Below are 26,577 nucleotides of genomic sequence, written 5' to 3'. Positions count from 1 at the left end.
AAACCGCCTCCAACGCTTTAGAGAATTTGGCAGACCACGTGGAACCCTGCCAGCCCAGGACCTCCACATCCGGCTTCTTCACCTGCGGCATCATCTGAGACCAGCCACCCGGACAGCTGATGAAACTGTTGGTTTGCACAACCAAAGAAGTTCTGCACAAACTGTCATAATCCGTCTCAGGGAAGTTCATCTGCGTGCTCGTCATCCTTACCAGGGTCTTGACCTGACTGCAGGCAGGTTTCGTAACTGACTTCAGTGGGCAAATGCTCACGTTCGCTGGCATGCTGGAGAAGTGTGCTCTTCATGGATGAATCCCGGATTCAACTGTACCGGGCAGATCACAACGTGTATGGCGCCGTATGGGCGAGCAGGTTCATGATGTCAACATTGTAAACAGAGTGCCCCATGGAGGCGGTGGGTTTATGGTATGGGCAGGCATAAGCTACGGACAACGAACACAATTGCATTTTATCGATGGCAATATGAATGCACAGAGATACAGTGAGGGAAAAAAGTAGTTGATCCCCTGCTGATTTTGTACGTTTGCACACTGACAAAGACATGATCAGTCTATACTTTTAATGGTAGGTTTATTTGAACAGTGAGAGACAGAATAACAACAAAATTGATAATATTTTTTTATTGATAATTCAATTTATAAATTGATTTGCATTTTAATGAGGGAAATAAGGATTTGATCCCTCTGTAAAACATTACTTAGTACTTGGTGGCAAAACCCTTGTTGGCAATCACAGAGGTCAGACGTTTCTTGTAGTTGTCCACCAGGTTTGCACACATTTCAGGAGGGATTTTGTTCCACTCCTCTTTGCAGATCTTCTCCAAGTCATTAAGGTTTCGAGGCTGACGTTTGGCAACTCGAACCTTCAGCTCCCTCCACAGATTCTCTATGGGATTAAGGTCTGGAGACTGGCTAGGCCACTCCAGGACCTTAATGTGCTTTTTCTTGAGCCACTCCTTTGTTGCCTTGGCCGTGTGTTTTGGGTCATTGTCATGATGGAATACCCATCCACGACCCATTTTCAATGCCCTGGCTGAGGGAAGGAGGTTCTCACCCAAGATTTGATGGTACATGGCCCCGTCCATCGTCCCTTTGATGTGGTGAAGTTGTCCTGTCCCCTTAGCAGAAAAACACCCCCAAAGCATAACGTTTCCACCTCCATGTTTGACGGTGGGGATGGTGTTCTTGGGGTCATAGGCAGCATTCCTCCTCCTCCAAACACAAACACGGCGAGTTGAGTTGATGCCAAAGAGCTCGATTTTGGTCTCATCTGACCACAACACTTTCACCCAGTTCTCCTCTGAATCATTCAGATGTTCATTGGCAAACTTCAGTCGGCCCTGTATATGTGCTTTCTTGAGCAGGGGGACCTTGCAGGCGCTGCAGGATTTCAGTCCTTCACGGTGTAGTGTGTTACCAATTGTTTTCTTGGTGACTATGGTCCCAGCTGCCTTGAGATCATTGACAAGATCCTCCCGTGTAGTTCTGGGCTGATTCCTCACCGTTCTCATGATCATTGCAACTCCACGAGGTGAGATCTTGCATGGCGCCCCAGGCCGAGGGAGATTGACAGTTCTTTTGTGTTTCTTCCATTTGCGAATAATCGCACCAACTGTTGTCACCTTCTCACCAAGCTGCTTGGCGATGGTCTTGTAGCCCATTCCAGCCTTGTGTAGGTCTACAATCTTGTCCCTGACATCCTTGGAGAGCTCTTTGGTCTTGGCCATGGTGGAGAGTTTGGAATCTGATTGATTGATTGCTTTAAGAGTGTGCTCCTAATCTCAGCTCGTTACCTGTATAAAAGACACCTGGGAGCCAGAAATCTTTCTGATTGAGAAGGGGTCAAATACTTATTTCCCTCATTAAAATTCAAATCAATTTATAACATTTTTGACATGCGTTTTTCTGGATTTTTTTGTAGTTATTCTGTCTCTCACTGTTCAAATAAACCTACCATTAAAATTATAGACTGATCATTTCTTTGTCAGTGGGCAAATGTACAAAATCAGCAGGGGATCAAATACTTTTTTCCCTCACTGTACATTTTACATTTACATTTTAGTCATTTAGCAGACGCTCTTATCCAGAGCGATTTACAGTTAGTGAGTGCATACATTTTTAATTTTTTCATACTGGCCCCCCATGGGAATCGAACCCACAACCCTGGCGTTGCAAACGCCATGCTCTACCAACTGAGCTACACGGGGCCCAGATACCATGACGAGATCCTGAGGCCAATTGTCGTGCCATTCATGCGCCGCCATCACCTCAAGTTTCAGCATGAAAATGCACAGCCCGATGTCGCAAGGATCTGTACACAATTCCTGGAGGCTGAAGCTGAAAATGTCTCAGTTCTTCCATGGCCTGCATACTCACCAGACATGTCAGACATTGAGCGTGTTTGGGATGCTCTGGATCAACGTGTACGACAGCTGGTTGAAGTTCCCGCCAATATCCAGCAACTTCGCACAGCCATAGAAGAGAAGTGGGACAACATTCCACAAGCCACAATCAACAGCCTGATCAACTCTATGTGAACGAGATGTGTTGCTCTGCATGAGGCAAATAGTGGTCACACCAAATACAGACTGGTTTTCTGGTCCAACCCCCTACTTTATTTTAAAGGTATCTGTGACCAACAGATGCAAATCTGTATTCCCAGTCATGTGAAATCTATAGATTAGGGCCTAATGAGTTTATTTCAGTTCACTGATTTCCTTATATGAACTGTAACTCAGTAAAATCTTTGAAATTGTTGAATGTTGCATTTTTATATTTTTATTCAGTGTTGAAATAGTGTTCTTAGGGTTCCCATTTGGCCTCAAGCACCTCAGTCAGTGTATACAGCAGGCAGCTGTTCCTGTTGATTATAATTAGGACTTCAGGGACTTGAGGAATGACCATTGGGGACACAAGATGCTGTAGTTGTTATACTTAATTGTTCTATAATTAATTTTGTTCTGGCCTGAATGTAATATAATAAACTCAGCAAAAAAAGAAACGTCCTCTCACTGTCAACTGCGTTTTTTTTTCAGCAAACTTAACGTGTAAATATTTGTATGAACATAACAAGGTTCAACAACTGAGACATAAACTGAACAAGTTCCACAGACATGTGACTAACAGAGATTGAATAATGTGTCCCTGAACAAAGGGGGGGTCAAAGTCAAAAATAACAGTCAGTATCTGGTGTGGCCACCAGCTGCATTAAGTACTGCAGTGCATCTCCTCCTCATGGACTGCACCAGATTTGCCAGTTCTTGCTGTGAGATGTTACCTCACTCTTCCACCAAGGCACCTGCAAGTTCCCTGACATTTCTGGGGGGAATGGCCCTTGCCCTCACCCTCCGATCCAACAGGTTCCAGATGTGCTCAATGGGATTGAGATCCAGGCTCTTCGCTGGCCATGGCAGAACACTGACATTCCTATCCTGCAGGAAATCACGCACAGAACAAGCAGCATGGCTGGTGGCATTGTCATGCTGGAAGGTCATGTCAGGATGAGCCTGCAGGAAGGGTACCACATGAGGGAGGAGGATGTCTTCCCTGTAACGCACATCGTTGAGATTGCCTGCAATGACAACTAGCTCAGTCCGATGATGCTGTGACACACCGCCCCAGACCATGACAGACCCTCCACCTTCAAATCGAGTACAGAGTACAGGCCTCGGTGTAACGCTCATTCCTTTGACCATAAACACGAATCCGACCATCACCCCTGGTGAAACAAAACCGCGACTCGTCAGTGAAGAGCACTTTTTGCCAGTCCTGTCTGGTCCTGCGACGGTGTTGCCGGTGATGTCTGGTGAGGACCTGCTTTACAACAGGCCTACAAGCCCTCAGTCCAGCCTCTCTCAGCCTATTGCGGACAGTCTGAGCACTGATGGAGGGATTGTGTGTTCCTGGTGTAACTCGGGCAGTTGTTGTTGCCATCCTGTACCTGTCCCGCAGGTGTGATTTTCGGATGTACCGATCCTGTGCAGGTGTTGTTACATGTGGTCTGCCACTGCGAGGAAGATCAGCTGTCCGTCCTGTCTCCCGGTAACGCTGTTTTAGGCGTCTCACAGTACGGACATTGCAATTTATTGCCCTGGCCACATCTGCAGTCCTCATGCCTCTTTGCAGGATGCCTAAGGCATGTTCACGCAGGGACCCTGGGCATCTTTCTTTTGGTGTTTTTCATAGTCAGTAGAAAGGCCTCTTTAGTGTCCTAAGTTTTCATAACTGTGACCTTAATTGCCTACCGTCTGTAAGCTGTTAGTGTCTTAACGACCGTTCCACAGGTGCATGTTCATACATTGTTTATGGTTAATTGAACAAGCATGGGAAACAGTGTTTAAACCCTTTACAATGAAGATCTGTGAAGTTATTTGGATTATTACTAATTATCTTTGAAAAACAGGGTCCTGAAAAAGGGACGTTTCTTTTTTTGCTGAGTTTATATGCAATTACAGTACATTGAATTTGTCTGAAAACGTGTCCTGTATGTTGTTTGACAGGGGCGTCACTACCAGAGCCAACCAGGGATGAGCTCCGGGGGCTTGGAGCATGGGCAGTATACAGCCAGCCAGGCAGCCCACGGCCCCTACGGCCAGCTCACCCAGGCACAGCACGCCTCTCCCTTCGCCCCCAGCCAGACTGTCCCTGTCAGCTACGCCAGCAGCTCACAGCTCAGAGGTAAGGTTTTGAATTTTGAATGTAATTGTTATTTCAGAGACGTGTTGTCAATGTGAGATTTTAAAGTAAATAATGTCTGGTAGCCTGCTCACAGATCTGTTGTCTTGTTACGCCAAACATGTTTGACAATGATCTAAGGAGTTGTCACGACCGCACAAACGGATCTAGGGAACAGGCTTTGAATCTTTAGGTATTATGTGTTTCAAGGTGACTATGTTGAGGTTATTATGAGAATGAGAACCCTAATGTGTATGCTGTTTGTGCGTGTTTCATTCATAAACCCCTCATTATGTCCCCTCCTCTGTGTCCAGGTGCCTCAGCCTTCCAAGCCATGCAGTACCTGCCTCACCAACAGCAGGGCTACGCTGTACACAGCCACTTTACCTCCCAGCCAGGTACCTTACACCTGTGTGTCTGTGTCTACTAAAAGCTATATGTTGTTGTAGGCCCTGTTGTGATTATAATATAATATAATATAAATATAATATAATATGCCATTTAGCAGACGCTTTTATCCAAAGCGACTTACAGTCATGCGTGCATACATTTTTGTGTATGGGTGGTCCCGGGGATCGAACCCACTACCTTGGCGTTACAAGCGCCGTGCTCTACCATGTAACTGCTGGTTATGGATGAAGACCGCCATGAAAATAAAACAACCTCCAAAACCGTTTAAATACGCCTACATTCATATATATATATACTCTACCGTTCAAAAGTTTGAGGTCACTTAGAAATGTCCTTGTGTTCGAAAGAAAAGCATTTTTTTTGTCCATAAAAATAACATCAAATTGATCAGGAATACAGTGTAGACATTGTTCATGTTGTAAATGGCTATTGTAGCTGGAAACGGCTGATTTTTTTATGGAATATCTACATAGGCGTACAGAGGCCCATTATCAGCAACCATCAGTCCTGTGTTCCAATGGCACGTTGTGTTTGCTATTCCAAGTTTATCATTTTAAAAGGCTAATTGATCATTAGAAAACCATTTTGTAATTATGTTAGCACAGCTGAAAACTGTTGTGCTGATTAAAGAAGCAATACAACTGACCTTCTTGAGAGTAGTTGAGTATCTGGAGCATCAGCAATTGTGGGTTCGATTACAGGCTCAAAATGACCAGAAACAATTAACTTTCTTCTTAAACTCGTCAGTCTAATCTTGTTCTGAGAAATGAAGGCTATTCCAAGAAACTGAAGATCTCGTACAACGCTGTGTACTACTGCCTTCGCAGAACAGCGCAAACTGGCTCTAATGTAGAATGTAGAAAATCTAATGTAGACTATTTTTGTTTTATATCCTACAGAAAGGATTAAAACAAATTACCCCCTTCTCCCCAATTTCGTGATATCCAATTGCGATCCAATTACGGTCTTGTCTCATCGCTGCAACTCCCCAATGGGCTCTGGAGAGGCGAAGGTCGAGTCATGCGTCCTCCGAAACATGACCCGCCAAACCGTGCTTCTTAACACCCGCCTGCTTAACCCGGAAGCCAGCCGCCCAATGTGTCGGAGGAGACACCGCTCAACTGACGACCGAAGTCCGCCCTCAGGCGCCTGGCCCGCCACAAGGAGTCGCTAGAGCGCGAAGAGCCAAGTAAAGCCTCCCCTAACCCGGACGACACTGGGCCAATTGTGCACCGCCCTATGGGACTCCCGGTCACGGCCGGTTGCGACACAGCCTGGGATCGAACCCGGGTCTGTAGTGCCTTAGACCGCTGCGCCACTCGGGAGGCCCTAAGGCAAGGTTTTTAATGGTTGGATTTTGGCTATTAAAAGTCTTTATTTAGGTTATGGAAATGTGTTTATTTATTTATTTCACCTTTATTTAACTAGGTAAGCCAGTTGAGAACAAGTTCTCATTTACAACTGCGACCTGGCCAAGATAAAGCAAAGCAGTGCGATTTAAAAACAACAACAACACAGAGTTACATATGGAATAAACAAAACGTACAGTCAATAACACAATAGAAAATCTATATACAGTGTGTGCAAATGTAGTAAGTTATGGAGGTAAGGCAATAAATAGGCCATAGTCAAAATAATTACAATTTAGTATTAACACTGGAGTGATAGATGTGCAGAAGATGATGTGCAAATAGAGATACTGGGGTGCAAATGAGCATAATAAATAACAATGTAAATAACAATATGGGGATGAGGTAGTAGGGTCGGCTAATTACAGATGGGCTGTGTACAGGTGCAGTGATCGGTAAGCTGCTCTGACAACTGATGCTTAAAGTTAGTGAGGGAGATAAGTGTCTCCAGCTTCAGAGATTTTTGCAGTTCGTTCCAGTCATTTGCAGCAGAGAACTGGAAGGAATGGCGGCCAAAGGAGGTGTTGGCTTTGGAGATGACCAGTGAGATATACCTGCTGGAACGCATACTACGGGTGGGTGTTGCTATGGTGACCAATGATCTAAGATAAGGCGGGGATTTGCCTAGAAGTGATTTATAGATGACCTGGAGCCAGTGGGTTTGGCGACGAATATGTAGTGAGGGCCAGCCAACGAGAGCGTACAGGTCACCATGGTGGGTAGTATATGGGGCTTTGGTGACAAAACGGATGGCACTGTGATAGACTTCATCCAATTTGCTGAGTAGAGTGTTGGAAGCTATTTTGTAAATGACATCGCTGAAGTCAAGTATCGGTAGGATAGTCAGTTTTACGAGGGCATGTTTAGCAGCATGAGTGAAGGAGGCTTTGTTGTGAAATAGGAAGCCGATTCTAGATTTAACTTTGGATTGGAGATGCTTAATGTGAGTCTAGAAGGAGAGTTTACAGTCTAACCAGACACCTAGGTATTTGTAGTTGTCCACATATTCTAAGTCAGACCCGCCTAGAGTAGTGATTCTAGTCGGGCGGGCGGGTGCAAGCAGTGATCGATTGAAGAGCATGCATTTAGTTTTACTAGCGTTTTAAGAGCAGTTGGAGTCCACGGAAGGAGTGTTGTATGGCATTGAAGCTCGTTTGGAGATTTGTTAACACAGTGTCCAGTGAAGGGCCAGATGTATACAAAATGGTGTCGTCTGCATAGAGGTGGATCTGAGAGTCACCAGCAGCAAGAGCGACATCATTGATATACACAGAGAATAGAGTCGGCCAGAGAATTGAACCCTGTGGCACCCCCATAGAGACTGCCAGAGGTCCAGACAACAGGCCCTCCAATTTGACACATTGAACTCTATCTGAGAAATAGTTGGTGAACCAGGCGAGGCAGTCATTTGAGAAACCAATGCTATTTAGTCTGCCAATAAGAATGCGGTGATTGACAGAGTCAAAAGCCTTGGCCAGGTCGATGAAGACGGCTGCACAGTACTGTCTATTATCGATCGCGGTTATTATATAATTTAGGACCTTGAGCATAGCTGAGGTGCACCCATGATCAGCTCGGAAACCAGATTGCATAGCGGAGAAGGTACGGTGGGATTCTAAATGGTCGGTGATCTGTTTGTTAACTTTCAAATACTTTCGAAAGGCAGGGCAGGATGGATATAGGTCTGTAACAGTTTGGATCTAGAGTGTCACCCCCTTTGAAGAGGGGGATGACCGTGTCAGCTTTCCAATCTCTGGGGATCTCAGAAGATACGAAAGAGAGGTTGAACAGGCTAGTAATAGGGGTTGCGACAATTTCGGCGGCTAATTTTAGAAAGAAAGGGTCCAGATTGTCTAGCCCAGCTGATTTGTAGGGGTCCAGATTTAGCAGCTCTTTCAGAACATCAGCTATCTGAATTTGGGTGAAGGAGAAGCGGGGCGGGCATGGACAAGTTGCAGCAGAGGGTGCAGAGCTGGTGGCCGGGGTAGGGTTAGCCAGGTGGAATGCATGGCCAGCCGTAGCAAAATGCTTAGTGAAATTCTCGATTATCGTAGATTTATCGGGGGTGACAATGTTTCCTAGCCTCAGTGCAGTGGGCAGCTGGGAGGAGGTGCTCTTATTCTCCATGGACTTTACAGTGTCCCAAAACATTTTGGAGTTAGTGCTATGGGATGCAAATTTCTCTTTGAAAAAGCTAGCCTTTCCTTTCCTAACTGATTATGTATATTGGTTCCTGTATATTAGAATATCATTCCAATGTTGGGCAAATAGGCCTATTAGAATGCACATTTTACTCTCTCAGCCTGTCTGCGTGCCCGCCGGCCCAGAGCTGAGGTTTCGTGTGCCTGGAGTTGCTGTAGCATTTGCATTGTCTATAGGCTATGGCTAGGTACTATGGTATTCTAGAGAATATGGTTGTATCTCCCTGACCTGAACTGAATGCACACTGTAAAATGTGCAAAGTATTTCAGCCTCGCGCTGCAACACTGCCTGACTGGGGCCTGTGCATGCACACGCGAAGAGCTGAGTGACAGTTTCATTTTTAGAAGCTCAGTGCACAGGCATAAAAGTTTGTTTAATTTACTTGAAACGAAAGTCTACTGAAGTTAGACTTTGTCCTTGTATTCCTCGGCTAATTACATAGTTTTGTTCACAAGCTAGGTTGTTTTTCAATGTTTGAGTTTCAACTGCTAGGGAGAAGCAACACGGATACTAGTCAAACTCTCAATCTCACAGGCATAAACATGCATTTTTGTCTCTGTTTAAAAGACTCTGGTCACAAAACATTAAATTAAATTAAACAATATAACATTACTTCTTACTAGTAATACATTTATTATTTTAGAAACATTACAAAGCATGCTCATCTGTTTTTTTTGTGTGTTTTGTTGGTGTAATTGTAGAGGAAAAAAATTAGTTTGGCTGGTAAAAAATCTGAGTGGCTGGTAGATTTAAAAGAAATACCTGCCACAGTGGCAGGTGTACCAATAAGTACCTTTTAGGCCCTGGCCGTTAGCAAGTGGTGGCGCTCAAAAAGTTCAAGGTGACCATACTTCAGTGACTGAAGAGGGAGGGTGAAGGAGAGAAAGTGAAGGCTGGGCAACACACACACATTCTTTATTGTATATTGTTGTTTAATGGGGCAGCTGGTGGTGGAATGTAATGTCTCTAACTTAAGTTGATTCAGTAACCAGTTCACAATAACATTGTTTGTTCTCTATTAGATATATTGTATACATGTGGTTAGCATGTTCAATTAATACATTATAATTACTAATAATGTAATGGATGTTTGTCTGTTTTCATTTAAGATGCAAAAATGTTTGTTTCTTAACAAATGAAGTTTATGTAGTATAGACTGTATCTGTCTCAGAAATACACCAATTAATTTAAAAGAACTGCAAATGACCTAGACCCATTTTGGCATATCAAAACATTAAAAAAACAAGTATTTTAATTTCGAGATGGTTCAAGTTCAGTTTGGGACAGTTGAAATTGCACTTCCGGACGGTACCAGGAAGGTGAGGAATAAAGTTAGTCGCGAGCCTAGACTACTACTCACTATTCTCTTGCTTCACTCCATTTTGCTCTTTTAAACATATTCTCTATTTTGTCGCCAGGATTTATCCCTAGTGCTGGGATCCCTCTGCAGAAGCAGCTGGAACATGCCAATCAACAATCTGGCTTCACTGACTCTGTAAGATCGTTGGGCCCCTTATAGAGTGGCAAAGTAGCATTGCACACAATTAAATAATATGGTGTTAAGTGTTGTAAACCATGCAGTGTTCAAACAATCCGTTTTAAGAGGTTGATCACAAGCAGTGTACTGTATCTCAGTTTGTGGGTGGGTCATCGGTGGTTAACTCACACGTAACTGGCCCTTAATCTTTGTATGCTGTGTTTTTGTGGTGGTTTCAGAGTGCTCTACGGACCATGCACCCTCAGGCGCTTCATGCCAGTGCTGCAGGCCTGCTGCCTACCCCCTCCCTCGCAGTGCAGATCACTCCTGCCAAGGTAAGGACAACCCTCCATACCCACCTACCCTGGGTCGTGTTCATTAGGACAAATGTAGCAAAATGTTTTGCAATGAAAAATGAAGCAAGTGTTTCTTATTGGACAGGTTCAGTTAGTACCTCTCCATTTCACTCTGTTTTCTTCAGTATTGTGCCTAATGAACACAACCCTGCTGTATGTACTGTTCTCTTCCTTCTGGCATTACACACATCACAGAGTCAGTTGTCCTTATCAATTCATAACGTCATGTCTTCCTTTCCTGCTCCTCCTGTTCTGTGTGATTAGTCTGGCTTGCCATACACCAATCCCCCCCGCCCGGCCTCTCCAGGAAGCTTCACCCATGGAACTCCTCCACAGCAGGCTCACCCAGTGAGTATCCTATCACTAGGGCCTGGAGTTTTGGTTGATGAAATGGGGCACTGTGCTTTTACCGGTATTTACAGCCTTATTCCGCTGCTGTCAGAAAATTATAGGAAATTGTATTTAATTGACACATGCTGTTTCAGTCAATGGCTGGTTGTTGCGTGTGTTTTGCGGTGGCTCACCTGATCCAGGGGAGGCGTAGTTCTGCGAATACATTTTTTGGCAAGGAACTCTGTTTGTAGATTAGTGATTGTGCACCTCACTTTGCTCAAACTGATCCTCTCAAACTGAATCAATTTCTGGTAATCGGAGGTTATAAAAATTTGGCAATTAGGGGAGTTAAAAGGGAGAGTCAATGAAACCAACCATGGAAGGAGAAAGAAAAGATCCAAAATCAGAATATAGCTTAAAAAAAAGAGTGCGCCAATACCCCACTGGGACGCTCTTTGCAGATGACAATATTCTGCAAAACCTGCAACTTAGCATTAGCTCATAAACAGAAAGACAGGATAGACAGACATCTGAAATAAATAAATAAAAACATTACGTTGTCTCATAAGAATGGTAGGCCTACTGCCCAAAATCGTTTAGACAGTTGGGAGGTCCTGGAGGATATGGTGGAGGGTTTTGCAAGCGCCAACATCCCTATAGAAAAAGTTGATAACCCAAAAATGCGTGCATTCATTAATAATGATAATAACGGACAAATCAACTGACACACAAGATCAATATGTTCTTCATATTTTGTTTGTCTTGCAAGGAGAGCTGGGTGAAGACGCAAAAGTTGTTCTGGTTGATACAGTGTATAGGGAGTGAACTATTCAACCGTGTCTGAAACTGTTAAAACATGTCTACAATACTTTGAGGTTGATTTTTAAAAAGGTCACTGGATTTGTGTCAGACAATTCAAGATGCATGGTGAAAGCATGCAATGACATTCTGCGGGGGTTGTTACCAAATTGTTGCATTTGACTGGCAATGCCCACGTTGTGGCTCTTGCCAGCAATATCTGGCAAACTAATTTCCCAGAGGTTGACAAACTTGTTGCAACCATCAATAAAATCTTCAAACATTGCCCAGGCAGAAAGCTTAGATACAAAGAGCATCTCAGAGACACATTACCGAAACAAGTTCCCCTCTGCTGACACAGTTTCCTCTCAAGCAATGTAAAACCCGATGGGGTACGTGGTACAAATCTTTTGGATATCACCTGCGCTTTTACTCACGCTTTGTAGAGGCAGAGAAGCATATCTCTCCAAATACCGCAGTCTTAAGAGTTTTAGAAGTTGTTAACTCTGTTTGCAGAAGCAACTTTCTCTAATTGCTAAACATGCAAAGAGCCTAATAGACCTCATCCAGTGGTTTGAGAGACGCAAATCCAGAATTCACCTCGCCTACAATAAAATCAAAACAGGTGATACAGGAATAGCAGTCATTGGCACATGAAATACACAGCACAGACCAGACAGTTAACCGTAAATGTGTGGATACATTTAATCAGGTTAAAGATAAACTCAACTTATATTACAACCCGGATCACTCCGAAAATAAAGTTTATTTCAATCAACCAGCTCACAAATTTCTCAAGGCAATACAGATTTGTGGTCATTTTGAAAGTTATCTTTTATTCCTAATTTAACCAAAGATATGTTATGCAGAACTGGACCAATACACACACACCATGCAAAAGAAAACAGCAGCAAAATTTATCCATTCTGGAAATGCTCTGCAAATCTACAATTATTTCCCAACATGTCAACAATGGCTCACATATCTCTCTATTTTAAACAATTCCGTTGATGTTGAAAGAAGCGTGTCATCATATGGTCAAGTATTTCCTCACCAACGCCAATCATCACTTGTTATCACAATATTAGACGATTACCGTAACCATAGTAAAATTCAATTCGCATGTGCTAACCTAGTTAACGTTATCTTTTTTTATTGTTTATTTTAATTTTGTTATTGGGGGTTGATCAGCTTTAATATTGCAGATAGATTGTAACTTCCATCAATGTAATTGTCTGCAACACTTCCAATCCCCCATATGTTTATTTTCCTCGCATATATATATATATATATATATATATATATATATACTACTGTTCAAAAGTTTGGGGTTACTTAGAAATGTCCTTGTTTTCGAAAGAAAAGCAATTTTTTGGTCCATTAAAATAACATAAAATTGATCAGAAATACAGTGTAGACATTGTTAATGTTGTAAATGGCTATTGTAGCTGGAAACAGCTGATTTATTTATGGGATATCTACATAGGCATACAGAGGCCCATTATCAGCAACCATCAGTCCTGTGTTCCAATGGCACGTTGTGTTTGCTAATCCAAATGTATCATTTTAAAAGGCTAATTGATCATTAGAAAACCCTTTTGCAATTATGTTAGCAAATCTGAAAACTGTTCTGATTAAAGAAGCAGTAAAACTGGCCTTCTTGAGACTAGTTCTGCAATTGTGGGTTTGATTACAGGCTCAAAATGGCCAGAAACAAATCACTTGCTTCTGAAACTCGTCAGTCTACTTGTTCTGAGAAATGAAGGCTATTCTATGCGAGAAATTGCCAAGAAACTGAAGATCTCGTACAACGCTGTGTACTACTCCCTTCACAGAACAGCGCAAACTGGCTCTAACCAGAATAGAAAGAGGAGTGGGAGGCCCCGGTGCACAACTGAGCAAGAGGACAAATACATTACAGTGTTTAGTTTGAGAAACAGACGCCTCACAGGTCCTCAACTGGCAGCTTCATTAAATAGTACCCGCAAAACTCTCAACGTCAACAGTGAAAAGGAGACTCCGGGATGCTGACCTTCTAGGCAGAGTTGCAAAGAAAAAGCCATATCTCAGACTGCCCATCTTAATCTTTTCTTTTTATTGGCCAGTCTGAGAAATTGCTTTTTCTTTTTCTTATACACATATATATACACACACACATACATTTGAAGTCGGAAGTTTACATACACTTAGGTTGGAGTCATTAAAACTCGTTTTTCAACCACTCCACAAATGTCTTATTAACAAACTATAGTTTTGGCAAGTCGGTTAGGACATCTACTTTGTGCATAACACAAGTAATTTTTCCAACAATTGTTTACAGACCGATTGGTCACTTCTAATTCACTGTATCACAATTCCAGTGGGTCAGAAGTTTACATACACAAAGTTGACTGTGCCTTTAAACAGCTTGGAAAATTCCAGAAGCTTTAGAAGCTTCTGATAGGCTAATTGACATCATTTGAGGCAATTGGAGGTGTACCTGTGGATGTATTTCAAGGCCTACCTTCAACCTCAGTGCCTCTTTGCTTGACATCATGGGAAAATCAAAATAAATCAGCCAAGACCTCAGAAAAAAATTTGTAGACCTCCACAAGTCTGGTTCATCCTTGGGAGCAAATTCCAAGCGCCTGAAGGTACCACGTTCATCTGTACAAATATTGGTACGCAAGTATAAACACCATGGGACCACGCAGCCGTCATACCGCTCAGGAAGGAGACGCGTTCTGTCTCCTAGAGATGAACGTACTTTGGTGTGAAAAGTGCAAATCAATCCCAGAACAACAGCAAAGGACCTTGTGAAGATGCTGGAGGAAACCGGTACAAAAGTATCTATATCCACAGTAAAACTAGTCCTATATCGACATAACCTGAAAGGCCGCTCAGCAAGGAAGAAGCCACTGCTCCAAAACCGCCATAAAAAAGCCACACTACGGTTTGCAACTGCAAATGGTTACAAAGATCGTACTTTTTGGAGAGATGTCCTCTGGTCTGATGAAACAAAAATAGAACTGTTTGGCCATAATGACCATCGTTATGTTTGGAGGAAAAAGGTGGTGGCTTGCAAGTCAAAGAACACCATCCCACTGTGAAGCACGGGGGTGGCAGCATCATGCTGTGGGGGTGCTTTGCTGCAGGAGGGACTGGTGCACTTCACAAAATAGATGGCATCATGAGGAAGGAAAATGATGTGGATATATTGAAGCAACATCTCAAGACATCAGTCAGGAAGTTAGAGCTTGGTCGCAAATAGGTCTTCCAAATGGACAATGACCCCAAGCATACTTCCAAAGTTGTGGCAAAATGGCTTAAGGACAACAAAGTCAAGGTATTGGAGTGGCCATCACAAAGCCCTGACCTCAATTCTATAGAACATTTGTGTGCAGAACTGAAAAAGTGTGTGCGAGCAAGGAGGCCTACAAACCTGACTCAGTTACACCAGCTCTGTCAGGAGGAATGGGCCAAAATTCACCCAACTTATTGTGGGAAACTTGTGGAAGGCTACCCGAAACGTTTGACCCAAGTTAAACAATTTAAAGGCAATGCTACCAAATGCTAATTGAGTGTATGTAAACTTCTGACCCACTGGGAATGTGATTAAAGAAATAAAAGCTGAAATAAATCATTCTCTCTACTATTATTCTGACATTTCACATTCTTAAAATAAAGTGGTGATCCTAACTGACCTAAGACAGGGAACTTTTACTAGGATTAAATGTCAGGAATTGTGTAAAACTGAGTTTAAATGTATTTGGCTAAGGTGTATGTAAACGTCCGACTTCAACTTTATGTTATGTCAGAAAAAATCTGTCATAAATTCCTCTGTCCTAGTTAAAAACAAGTTATCACCCAATAGGCTTGATAAAATTTCCAATATCCTCGCCCACGTGGAAATTCAGTAAGAGTAAAGTATATGCCAATTATATGATGGTCCGACCGCATTCTGTCCTCCATCAACACTTTTAAAACTTTTGGTGCCAACGATAATTACATAAGAAAGAAGTCAAGACGACTAGCTTGATTGAGTTTCCGATATGTATATCTCACTAGGTCAGGATATTTAAGCCTCCATATATCTACTAGTTGTATTGTATCCATGACATTCATGATTTCCTTAAGAGCATGAGGGTGATAATTTGTAGTGTGATTTCCTTTACAGTCCATTGAGCTATTTAAAACAGTATTATAATCTCCCACCATAATAATAGAGTATTGTATTGCTTGCAGAGTTGATCATTTATTATATATATTGTCAAAGAAGTGTGGATCATCATTATTTGGTCCGTAAAGTTTAATGAGCCATATCTGTTTATGGTCCTCCATCTACCTTGCGGATCTGTTTGGACAATTTGCACATTCAGATCGAAATTACTGTTAATTCATATCATCACCCCTTTTGAGTTTCTTTGCCCATGGGATAAGTATATTTCGCCCCCACCCCAGTCCTTTTTCCACACAACTTCATCTAGAATTGTTGAATGAGTTTCCTGTAAACAATAGATATTATATTCCTTCTCTTGGAGCCATGTAAATATTGTTCTTATTTTGTTATTATCTGCTAAGCCATTACAATTATAACTGGCTATACTTATTTCACCAATAAAAAATACCATAGTGATTGAGTGTCCATATACAGTGAGGGAAAAAAGTATTTGATCCCCTGCTGATTTGTACGTTTGCCCACTGACAAAGAAATGATCAGTCTATAATTTTAATGGTAGGTTTATTTGAACAGTGAGAGACAGAATAACAACAATAAAATCCAGAAAAACACATGTCAAAAATGTTATAAATTGATTTGCATTTTAATGAGGGAAATAAGTATTTGACCCCCTCTCAATCAGAAAGATTTCTGGCTCCCAGGTGTCTTTTATACAGGTAACGAGCTGAGATTAGGAGCACACTCTTAAAGGGAGTGTACCTGTATAAAAGACACCTGTCCACAGAAGCAATCAATCAATCAGATTCCAAACTCTCCACCATGGCCAAGACCAAACAGCTCTCCAGGGATGTCGGGGACAAAATTGTAGACCTACACAAGGCTGGAATGGGCTACAAGACCATCGCCAAGCAGCTTGGTGAGAAGGTGACAACAGTTGGTGCGATTATTCGCAAATGGAAGAAACACAAAAGAACTGTCAATCTCCCTCGGCCTGGGGCTCCATGCAAGATCTCACCTCGTGGAGTTGCAATGATCATGAGAACGGTGAGGAATCAGCCCAGAACTACACGGGAGGATCTTGTCAATGATCTCAAGGCAGCTGGGACCATAATCACCAAGAAAACAATTGGTAACACACTACGCCGTGAAGGACTGAAATCCTGCAGCGCCCGCAAGGTCCCCTGCTCAAGAAAGCACATATACAGGCCTGTCTGAAGTTTGCCAATGAACATCTGAATGATTCAGAGGAGAACTGGGTGAAAGTGTTGTGGTCAGATGAGACCAAAATCGAGCTCTTTGGCATCACCTCAACTCGCCGTGTTTGGAGGAGGAGGAATGCTGCCTATAATCCCAAGAACACCATCCCCACCGTCAAACATGGAGGTGGAAACATTATGCTTTGGGGGTGTTTTTCTGCTAAGGGGACAGGACAACTTCACCGCATCAAAGGGACGATGGACGGGGCCATGTACCGTCAAATCTTGGGTGAGGGCATTGAAAATGGGTCGTGGATGGGTATTCCAGTATGACAATGACCCAAAACACACGGCCAAGGCAACAAAGGAGTGGCTCAAGAAGAAGCACATTAAGGTCCTGGAGTGGCCTAGCCAGTCTCCAGACCTTAATCCCATAGAAAATCTGTGGAGGGAGCTGAAGGTTCGAGTTGCCAAACGTCAGCCTCGAAACCTTAATGACTTGGAGAAGATCTGCAAAGAGGAGTGGGACAAAATCCCTCCTGAGATGTGTGCAAACCTGGTGGCCAACTACAAGAAACGTCTGACCTCTGTGATTGCCAACAAGGGTTTTGCCACCAAGTACTAAATCATGTTTTGCAGAGGGGTCAAATACTTATTTCCCTCATTAAAATGCAAATCAATTTATAACATTTTTGACATGTGTTTTTCTGAATTTTGTTGTTGTTATTCTGTCTCTCACTGTTCAAATAAAAATACCATTAAAATTATAGACTGATCATGTCTTTGTCAGTGGGCAAATGTACAAAATCAGCAGGGGATCAAATACTTTTTTCCCTCACTGTATTAATGTTTTCGTCATGTCCCCAAAAACGTTCCACCGACACTCGCGAATAAAGCCATACAAAGTTTTTTACGATTCATATGATTCATTTAAATGATTATTTTTGACGAAACAAACAATTCACTTAACCATTGTATTAGTTGGGATTCGGTTCAATCACGGTGAATCAAATCATGTGAATCAAAATAATAATTTGTGAGTCGCAAACAGTAATTTTTGGAATAAATATTAGATGTAGCCTTTTGGATTATGTGGCTTCAAAACTTGTTTTGTAGATACACTTCCAGTTGATTTGGGCATCCAATGTATGGGAAATTGCAACTCAATAGATGCTAGTCAGCCTACAAAGTAAACACTTCTAAGATGAATATGACTGAACTAGAAAAGGTCAATTTCCTGAAAGAAATTGTGGACTTGCTTCAGCTGAATAAAAATATTTTGTAGCCTACCATAGCCATTTGATCTTTCATATATTGAATGAGCAAATTATTTCAAAAGGCATAAAACTTATTTGGTTGTAATGTTGCAATGTTTTACATCAAGGGTGGTCAACCCTACTTCAGGGGAGCTAACGTGTGTGCAGGCTTTTATTCCATTTAAAAAAAGTTAGCTGCTCACCTGGACCTTGATAAACTGGCTCTGATGTGTTTGAGCAGGGCTTGATCAAAAGCCTGCACACCCAGTAGCTCTCCAGAAAGAGGGTTGACCACGTGTTATACACAGTTGCCTTACAGGTATTCTTTGTGGGGGATTAAGTGCGTTGCACAACGACAGGAGATGGTTCATGGGATCAGCGAGCAGCTTCTCAGTGTCTATACCACATTATGCTTACTTTTGTATACGTACATAGAGACGTCGCCAATTGTTGGTCATGGAAATTTGGTTAATAGTCATGGAGAAGTCCATAATTCCATCTGTCAAAATGTGTATGAATCCTGTTTTTAAAGGTGCAATATGCAGAAATCGCCCCGCCATTTCCTGGTTGCGAAAATTCTAATAGTTGGCCTAATTTCAGTTTGTGACATAAAAAGCAGTCGGTGTGTAGAGAATTATTGTACCATCTAAACCGCTGTGAAATATATTTCCAGAACCAAAAATATTGTATTTTCAGCTGTTTGAAGTTTGTGTACAAAACCGAAAGTAAAAGACGCAGAAACGAAACTTAAAAACGGGAAGCATAGATATAGTGCACATAGAACAGATCTACCGCTTCTTAGACTTGCTTTCAATGAGAATGACAGATCTATAACTCACAGTTCTATGTGGATTTGGTCGGGTTGCCCAAAGATTTACATATTGCAGCTTTAATAAAACCTTTCGCGGCATCCCATAGAATCTGGGGGTCATCGACTGAATTTTTATTGATCATTATTAATTAATTTAGTTTGATTTCAAATTGAAACGCCATCTTGAAACTCCATCTTGTGGCTCTTTTAGGAGATTCTGAAATGTCTATTTTCTAAATTGTAGAAAATAGAGGTGTAGATAATATCAAATTGATTCGGGAGAATGTTTTATGCCTGTTTGAGTAGAAAGTGTACTTGTTTGCTTTTGGATTATGTGCTCGCCAGGCATCAGAGGTTGTAATCAAAGAGTATATGTTGGAGAGTTTTGGTTGCGTGTGGATTATAGTTGGTGGATTGTAGCATGTCAAAAATGGCATTCATGTCTGTCCCAGTAACCAGATGGAATTCAGTTCATTCTAACAATATGCTGTTCAGAGAATCAAAAAACCTAGGATCATATAAATTTGGAGCATACACATTAATAAAGGCAATTTTCTCTCCATTATGGATACATTTAAGGAAAGTGATTCTGCCTTCTTGGTCTTCTCATCTATCTTTGTGATTACACCTTTAGTTTTGTTTTGGGCTGATGAAAAAGCAGCCAGTTTGTACAAATGGGTCTGCATTCTATTTGCGTCCAGCGTCCTTATCATGACTTGAAATTCAGGTATATTTGCCAGTGGCACTCCGGGCCAGTACCAAGTGAAAACTACTGGCCCAAATGAGAAAATGACTGGCCCAAGATCACAGGAAAGCAAGTTATGCACGCAGAAATTCAATCGTGGCTGATTTCATGTTTCATTTGCAGTCTGGGCAACGACCTTATATTATAGCCAACCATAAAATCTGATATTTAAATCAAATCATTTTATTGGCCACATGCGCCGAATACAACAGGTGCAGACATTACAGTGAAATGCTTACTTACAGCCCTTAACCAACAGTGCATTTATTTTAAATAAAAAAGTAAAATAAAACCACAACAAAAAAGTGTTGAGAGAAAAAAAGAGCAGAAGTCAAATAAAATAACAGTAGGGAGGCTATATATACAGGGGGGTACCGGTGCAGAGTCAATGTGCGGGGGCACCGGCTAGTTGAGGTAGTTGAAGTAATATGTACATGTGGGTAGAGTTAAAGTGACTATGCATAAATGATTAACAGAGTAGTAGCAGCGTAAAAAGATGGGGTGGGGGGGCAGTGCAAACACTGATTGTTTGGAGAAAAGACTATAAAACCATCCCCCCTCTGAATGATGACACATAGCCTTCACATATTAAACAGTTTAAAATGTAATATTCCCCTCCAGAAATTAGCCCAATAACGTATTGATGAAAAGCAATATATTTTAGGGTCTGTACATGGTCCATATTATCAGGCAAGTGTACTATTTTAGCAATACGCATTAGGCCTATCACCTGTATCCTGATGCAGCCTGGTGGCTACGATCTGCATTGTTTTCCTCAATGGGCTAACCATTAGCTAGATCAGACTCTAAATATTATGTTGCTTGTTTAATGTCAACAACAAAAACTTCCACTGGCACTAATAAAATCAAGTGATTTTTAAATGCATTGTAATTGTGTGAATTCTACAGTGAATATAGGGCTACCGTTTATGCATTCGAATGGCCGACGCACTTCCTGCAGTTACTTTTTTAATTGTCATGCCAGACTCTCAGATTGTAAAACTGGCAATTGCACAAAAATTGTTGAGAAATAAATAATACAACACTGAAAAGCTGGGATCCCACTCTTTTCAATAATTGTCATCAAAACGGTTGTCTTTTCTCGAGATTGCATTTGGGAATGTTGCGTAGTGACTGGTCTTTCTTTCCATACAGCAATCAGCTGTGTGAGGAGTTGCATGCTCTTGCCACCCCACAGTTGATATTCAGCTGATAAATAAATTACATAGGTAATTAACAGCTGGTTTTTAAACAATTATATAGACTGCAGGATACCATTATTACAATATTCATTTTTTTTTTTCTGTATTTAACCAAAAAGTGATTTGTGTAAATATTGTTAATGTCATGACAAGCAAGCGGAAAGGCAGACGGAGGACTTTTGAATGCACGTGCCGGTGTTCAACTCTGAATTGATGGGCTTCCCACCTCCGCTGAGATGGGTCTGGCGCGAGTATCCAGGACGTAGCCTACTGGCGGGGCTTGCTCGAGACGGAGAGGGAATTCTCTGACATTCTTGCTTGGAAACGGAATGCTGGTTGATAACAAGTGTGAAGCATTAGACATCAGGGAGATTGTGAATAGTAAAAATCTGTTTTGGAGTTTGAAAGTGTACTGGCCCAAGTGGGCGATATGAAAGCTTGATTAACTGGCCCGGCAAGCTTCGGCAGATGTTGCAGGGCCAGTGGGCTGCCCTGAATGTCGAGCGCTGCTTATGAAGCAGGTGTGTTTCTTGGAGCATTGCTATATCAACATGGTCTCTTGGTAGGATATGAAGACAGCTGGAATGTTTAATAGGACAATTAAGACCTTTCAAATTCCAAGAGAGAATAGCTAGTGTTGCCATTGTTTTTCAGAAAGGAATGGTATATTAATTATATAATTGTTATCTTTAGTGTTGATAAGTCCATGGATGTGTAACAAAAAGCAGGAACCACAGGGATATTCACCCATTGGTTGTTCCCCACCCAGAAAACCGTCCCTGTAAACCATTCCCCCCTTCCCTGAACCCCCTTGCCTAACAGATTTAGCTTGAGTAGCTGCAGATCTCACCTCATTTAGGTCGCCCTCTGTTTTAGCAGTTTGGCACTCAGGTCTGGGTAGATGCTGATCCTCTTCTCCGCATAGCTCAGAGCCCCCGATTCTGCTGCAAGGTGAGCAATTTGCTATTTGACTTCAAAACTGTGGATTCGTACAATCATACAACGAGGGCCATTCCGGCGAGGACCCGTGCAGTGCGCAATGTTAATTAGCGGCATTGGACCCAGCTTCTCCTGCTGTAACAGTTCATAGAAAACATTGACAGATTATGCTATCTACTGGAGCGAAATAGACCTGCTAATTTTTGGTCATACAATGAACGTCCCACACCTTCATATGGTGTTTACAATTAACAATTTTAGTAAACAAGTCCGTTAATTCATAATACATTTGCAAAAGAAAGCCCTGATAAGGCCACGCGTTTCAATACATGCCACCAGAAAATAGGCTTCTTTATGTTCTGAAATAGCCAAGGCTACAATCAGGTGCGCTAGATTAGGGTTGGAGCGAATCCTACAGGACGGTATCTCTCCTGGAACGGGGCTCAAACAATGTAAATACATGTCCACAAAGGCGAAAGGCAGGCGGAAGGAGGCGAGATCAGGTGGGAAAATTATTGCTAGCCAATGATCTTTTGTAGAAAACATTTTAATACACTCGTAACAACCTAAGCATTATGAAACTTCTGTAAGATCCAATAAGCCTCACCTACTCTATCAAAATAGCAATTCACTTTTATCTTGACCAAATTGAACACGCATTGCCCCCCATACAAAAACTCCACACTTGGTCTGCTTAACGTGGACAGATTTTGGGTGGAGACCCTCCCGCTTTGCCTCTTCCTCTCTGGAATAAGTGTCGGCAGTAATTTCCTTTTGAAGTCAATCCACATGGTTGGGAATTTATTTTGGACTAATTGAATAATTACGTTATACAATTATTGTATGCACGGGTGACAATTAATTCACACGTGGTGTGAGAAGATGCTATATCGGCCTCTTGAGGTCGGATGACTGAAATGCGGGGTAGAAAAAACTCCCTAAATGCAGAGCCCTACCTATCACACAGCACCCTAACCTGGGCAGCACAACCCATTACAGACAGCCTTGGTGCAGCCAGTTAGATCAAATGGCCAATGGTAATAGCCTCAACGAAATACTAGGAATACATCATGAAAATCAACATTAGTCATAATATGGATTAGAGTATTCATCACTTTTTTAGGGTAGATGCACCCTAGCTTTGATTTGACTGACTCAGTCATTCTCATGTTTAGTTAGACGTGAGGTGATGCTTACAAATAGAATAACTACATTATACTTCTATAGTATGATGTTTCTAAATGATCTATTCATGCTCTTTTGTTTGTCGTTTTACAGGCAACGTTTCAGAGCTCTCCTCAACCCGCTCCTCGGCATGCCTACCTCTCCCACAGCCAATCAGGACAGAGGTTCTACCACCACGCCAAGTAAACTGGGTCAACCACCACCAGCAATTAGGGATTGGCATCGCTCTCCTCACAGATTTATTCTTCAACTGCTTAAATAGTACATCTATTTCTTCTGCCAAAATGTTGCATTGCATCCGATAATGTGTATGTTGACTACTTTCACTATGCATTAGCATGTTTTTTTTCTATATCAGTATTTCAATAGTTAAGCGTTCTGTTTCATGCAGGGTGTGTCTCAATCATGACATACAGTGGGGGGAAAAAGTATTTAGTCAGCCACCAATTGTGCAAGTTCTCCCACTTAAAAAGATGAGAGAGGCCTGTAATTTTCATCATAGGTACACGTCAACTATGACAGACAAAATTAGAAAAGAAAATCCAGAAAATCACATTGTAGGATTTTTAATGAATTTAATTGCAAATTATGGTGGAAAATAAGTATTTGGTCAATAACAAAAGTTTCTCAATACTTTGTTATATACCCTTTGTTGGCAATGACACAGGTCAAACGTTTTCTGTAAGTCTTCACAAGGTTTTCACACACTGTTGCTGGTATTTTTGCCCATTCCTCCATGCAGATCTCCTCTAGAGCAGTGATGTTTTGGGGCTGTCGCTGGGCAACACAGACTTTCAACTCCCTCCAAAGATTTTCTATGGGGTTGAGATCTGGAGACTGGCTAGGCCACTCCAGGACCTTGAAATGCTTCTTACGAAGGCACTCCTTCGTTGCCCGGGCGGTGTGTTTGGGATCATTGTCATGCTGAAAGACCCAGCCACGTTTCATCTTCAATGCCCTTGCTGATGGAAGGAGGTTTTCACTCAAAATCTCACGATACATGGCCTCATTCATTCTTTCCTTTACACGGATCAGTCGTCCTGGTCCCTTTGCAGAAAAACAGCCCCAAAGCATGATGTTTCCACCCCCATGCTTCACAGTAGGTATGGTGTTCATTGGATGCAACTCAGCATTCTTTGTCCTCCAAACACGACGAGTTGAGTTTTTACCAAAAAGTTCTATTTTGGTTTCATCTGACCATATGACATTCTCCCAATCCTCTTCTGGATCATCCAAATGCACTCTAGCAAACTTCAGACGGGCCTGGACATGTACTGTCTTAAGCAGGGGGACACGTCTCGCACTGCAGGATTTGAGTCCCTGGCGGCGTAGTGTGTTACTGATGGTAGGCTTTGTTACTTGTGTCCCAGCTCTCTGCAGGTCATTCACTAGGTCCCCCCGTGTGGTTCTGGGATTTTTGCTCACCGTTCTTGTGATCATTTTGACCCCACGGGATGAGATCTTGCGTGGAGCCCCAGATCGAGGGAGATTATCAGTGGTCTTGTATGTCTTCCATTTCCTAATAATTGCTCCCACAGTTGATTTCTTCAAACCAAGCTGCTTACCTATTGCAGATTCAGTCTTCCCAGCTTGGTGCAGGTCTACAATTTTGTTTCTGGTGTCCTTTGACAGCTCTTTGGTCTTGGCCATAGTGGAGTTTGGAGTGTGACTGTTTGAGGTTGTGGACAGGTGTCTTTTATACTGATAACAAGTTCAAACAGGTGCCATTAATACAGGTAACGAGTGGAGGACAGAGGAGCCTCTTAAAGAACAAGTTACAGGTCTGTGAGAGCCAGAAATCTTGCTTGTTTGTAGGTGACCAAATACTTATTTCCACCATAATTTGCAAATAAATTCATTAGAAATCCTACAATGTGATTTTCTGGAGAAAAAAAATCTCAATTTGTCTGTCATAGTTGACGTGTACCTATGATGAAAATTACAGGCCTCTCTCATCTTTTTAAGTGGGAGAACTTGCACAATTGGTGGCTGACTAAATACTTTTTTTCCCCACTGTACTATGAGGGAGAATTGGTAGATTCACAATGATAATATTTGCATTCCAAACAATGGTGCTGTTTTCATTGTTGATGTGTTACCAAATTAACCCAAGCGTAAGTTCTCTGTGCTATTAACTTTTTACTGATAATGAAAGCCTCTTAAAATACTCTTATTTTATTCTTAATCTTAAAATCTTAGTTAATACATTTTAAATGATTAAATGTAAACCCTTCTCAGGGCCCATGGAGGAAATGATCATTCGCAAGGAAGAACACTCTTCCATTCACATAAACATACTGTATTTGTGGAAGCCATATTTTCCTAAACTTTTTAAATGAAAATATACACATTTTATTAAAATTGCACTTGAAAACGAAACATGCAATGGCTTTAATTTTTTCATGCGGAGGCGTATGGTGATGTGTAAGAAGAGAACATGTGACAAGATATGTGGGAGGGAAGTGTTCATCTTTGTAAAAACGAAAGAAAGAACTGAGATGATGGCTTGGAATAGAAACGTGTATTAATACATCGATGAATCTAAGGAGAGGTCATTCACAAGAAGTAAAGCATAAACAAATAGTTACAGGAACACATGCAGAAGAGTCTTGAATATATGCCAGTCTGTGGGAGAGAAGAGGGGCGGAAGTTGATGATGCACTTTTTAGTCGTTAGGAGGAGAGGGAGAGCGCGAAAAAAATGAAGATAAAATGGCCTGCTCAAATGACTCATCATGTTTCGTGATTTTCACTTAACAGAAAATAAGAGTTGTCGAGATAGATATCAAAATATAGCCTGCTGTTTTTGGATTCGACCCTCGTTCCCTACTGGATTTTACTCTTCACATTGCTATGGGACTAATGAAACTAAAACCAGTGTATTATTTGAATGAATCAGTGAGTCTGTGTTCTTGTAGTTGAAAGCACTGGGATGACTTGACTTTTTCTGTGGGTGATGTATCTATTTGTGAATTTTGTACAGCTGCTTTTGGAGTGAGTGTAATATTCGCCTTTTTGTTTTTTCATTTTCTATTTCACGTCAACTACTCAATTTGTAGTTTCCTATATTTGTCATTCTATCATGGTGGCTATTGGCTAAGTTTATACATTTTCCTCACAGATAACAGGGTCTTCAGGAGGGTGTTCCTTTACTTTTAAAAAAAAACGGTTGATTTCTACTTCCGAAATTGTTCAAGCAATACAATTGGTTACCAATGATGCTCTTTTCCTGATGTTTTGACCTTCTATTTGACTATCCTCCATTTACGGCTTTTGTCAGTTAGAATTATAGGAGCAATTTTCCGCCTTTTGTTCACTATTGTTTATCATGGATCTCTATGCAACCCCTCAATCTTTCCATCTCCCCAGAGTTTCAAACCCACTCATGGAGACCTCTTTCCCTACT

General features: G+C 41.8%; 1 protein-coding gene across 3 annotated transcripts in view; it reads left to right on the top strand.

Moving 5' to 3' along the window:
• The window catches only part of gps2 (G protein pathway suppressor 2), a 29,406-nt gene extending 3,855 nt beyond the window's left edge, over positions 1–25,551 (top strand). The window contains exons 7-13 of one of the 3 annotated variants that reach the window (XR_014614385.1): positions 4,519–4,696; positions 5,008–5,091; positions 10,134–10,210; positions 10,432–10,527; positions 10,813–10,896; positions 23,266–23,627; positions 25,118–25,551. Coding sequence is in view for 2 of the 3 variants with exons in the window: in XM_084178472.1 (XP_084034598.1) it covers positions 4,519–4,696; positions 5,008–5,091; positions 10,134–10,210; positions 10,432–10,527; positions 10,813–10,896; positions 23,266–23,358 (612 nt within the window). In the remaining variant the exon portion in view is untranslated. Of the gene's footprint in view, positions 1–4,518; positions 4,697–5,007; positions 5,092–10,133; positions 10,211–10,431; positions 10,528–10,812; positions 10,897–23,265; positions 23,724–25,117 lie in introns of those variants that run through there. The other 2 variants (XM_084178472.1, XM_084178473.1) reach the window with 2 other exon arrangements.
• Positions 25,552–26,577: the final 1,026 nt, after the last annotated feature.

This window comes from Coregonus lavaretus (genome assembly GCF_964263955.1).
Source record: "Coregonus lavaretus genome assembly, chromosome: 15".
Taxonomy (NCBI): domain Eukaryota; kingdom Metazoa; phylum Chordata; class Actinopteri; order Salmoniformes; family Salmonidae; genus Coregonus; species Coregonus lavaretus.
This window is presented reverse-complemented; position numbering and strand designations above follow the sequence as displayed.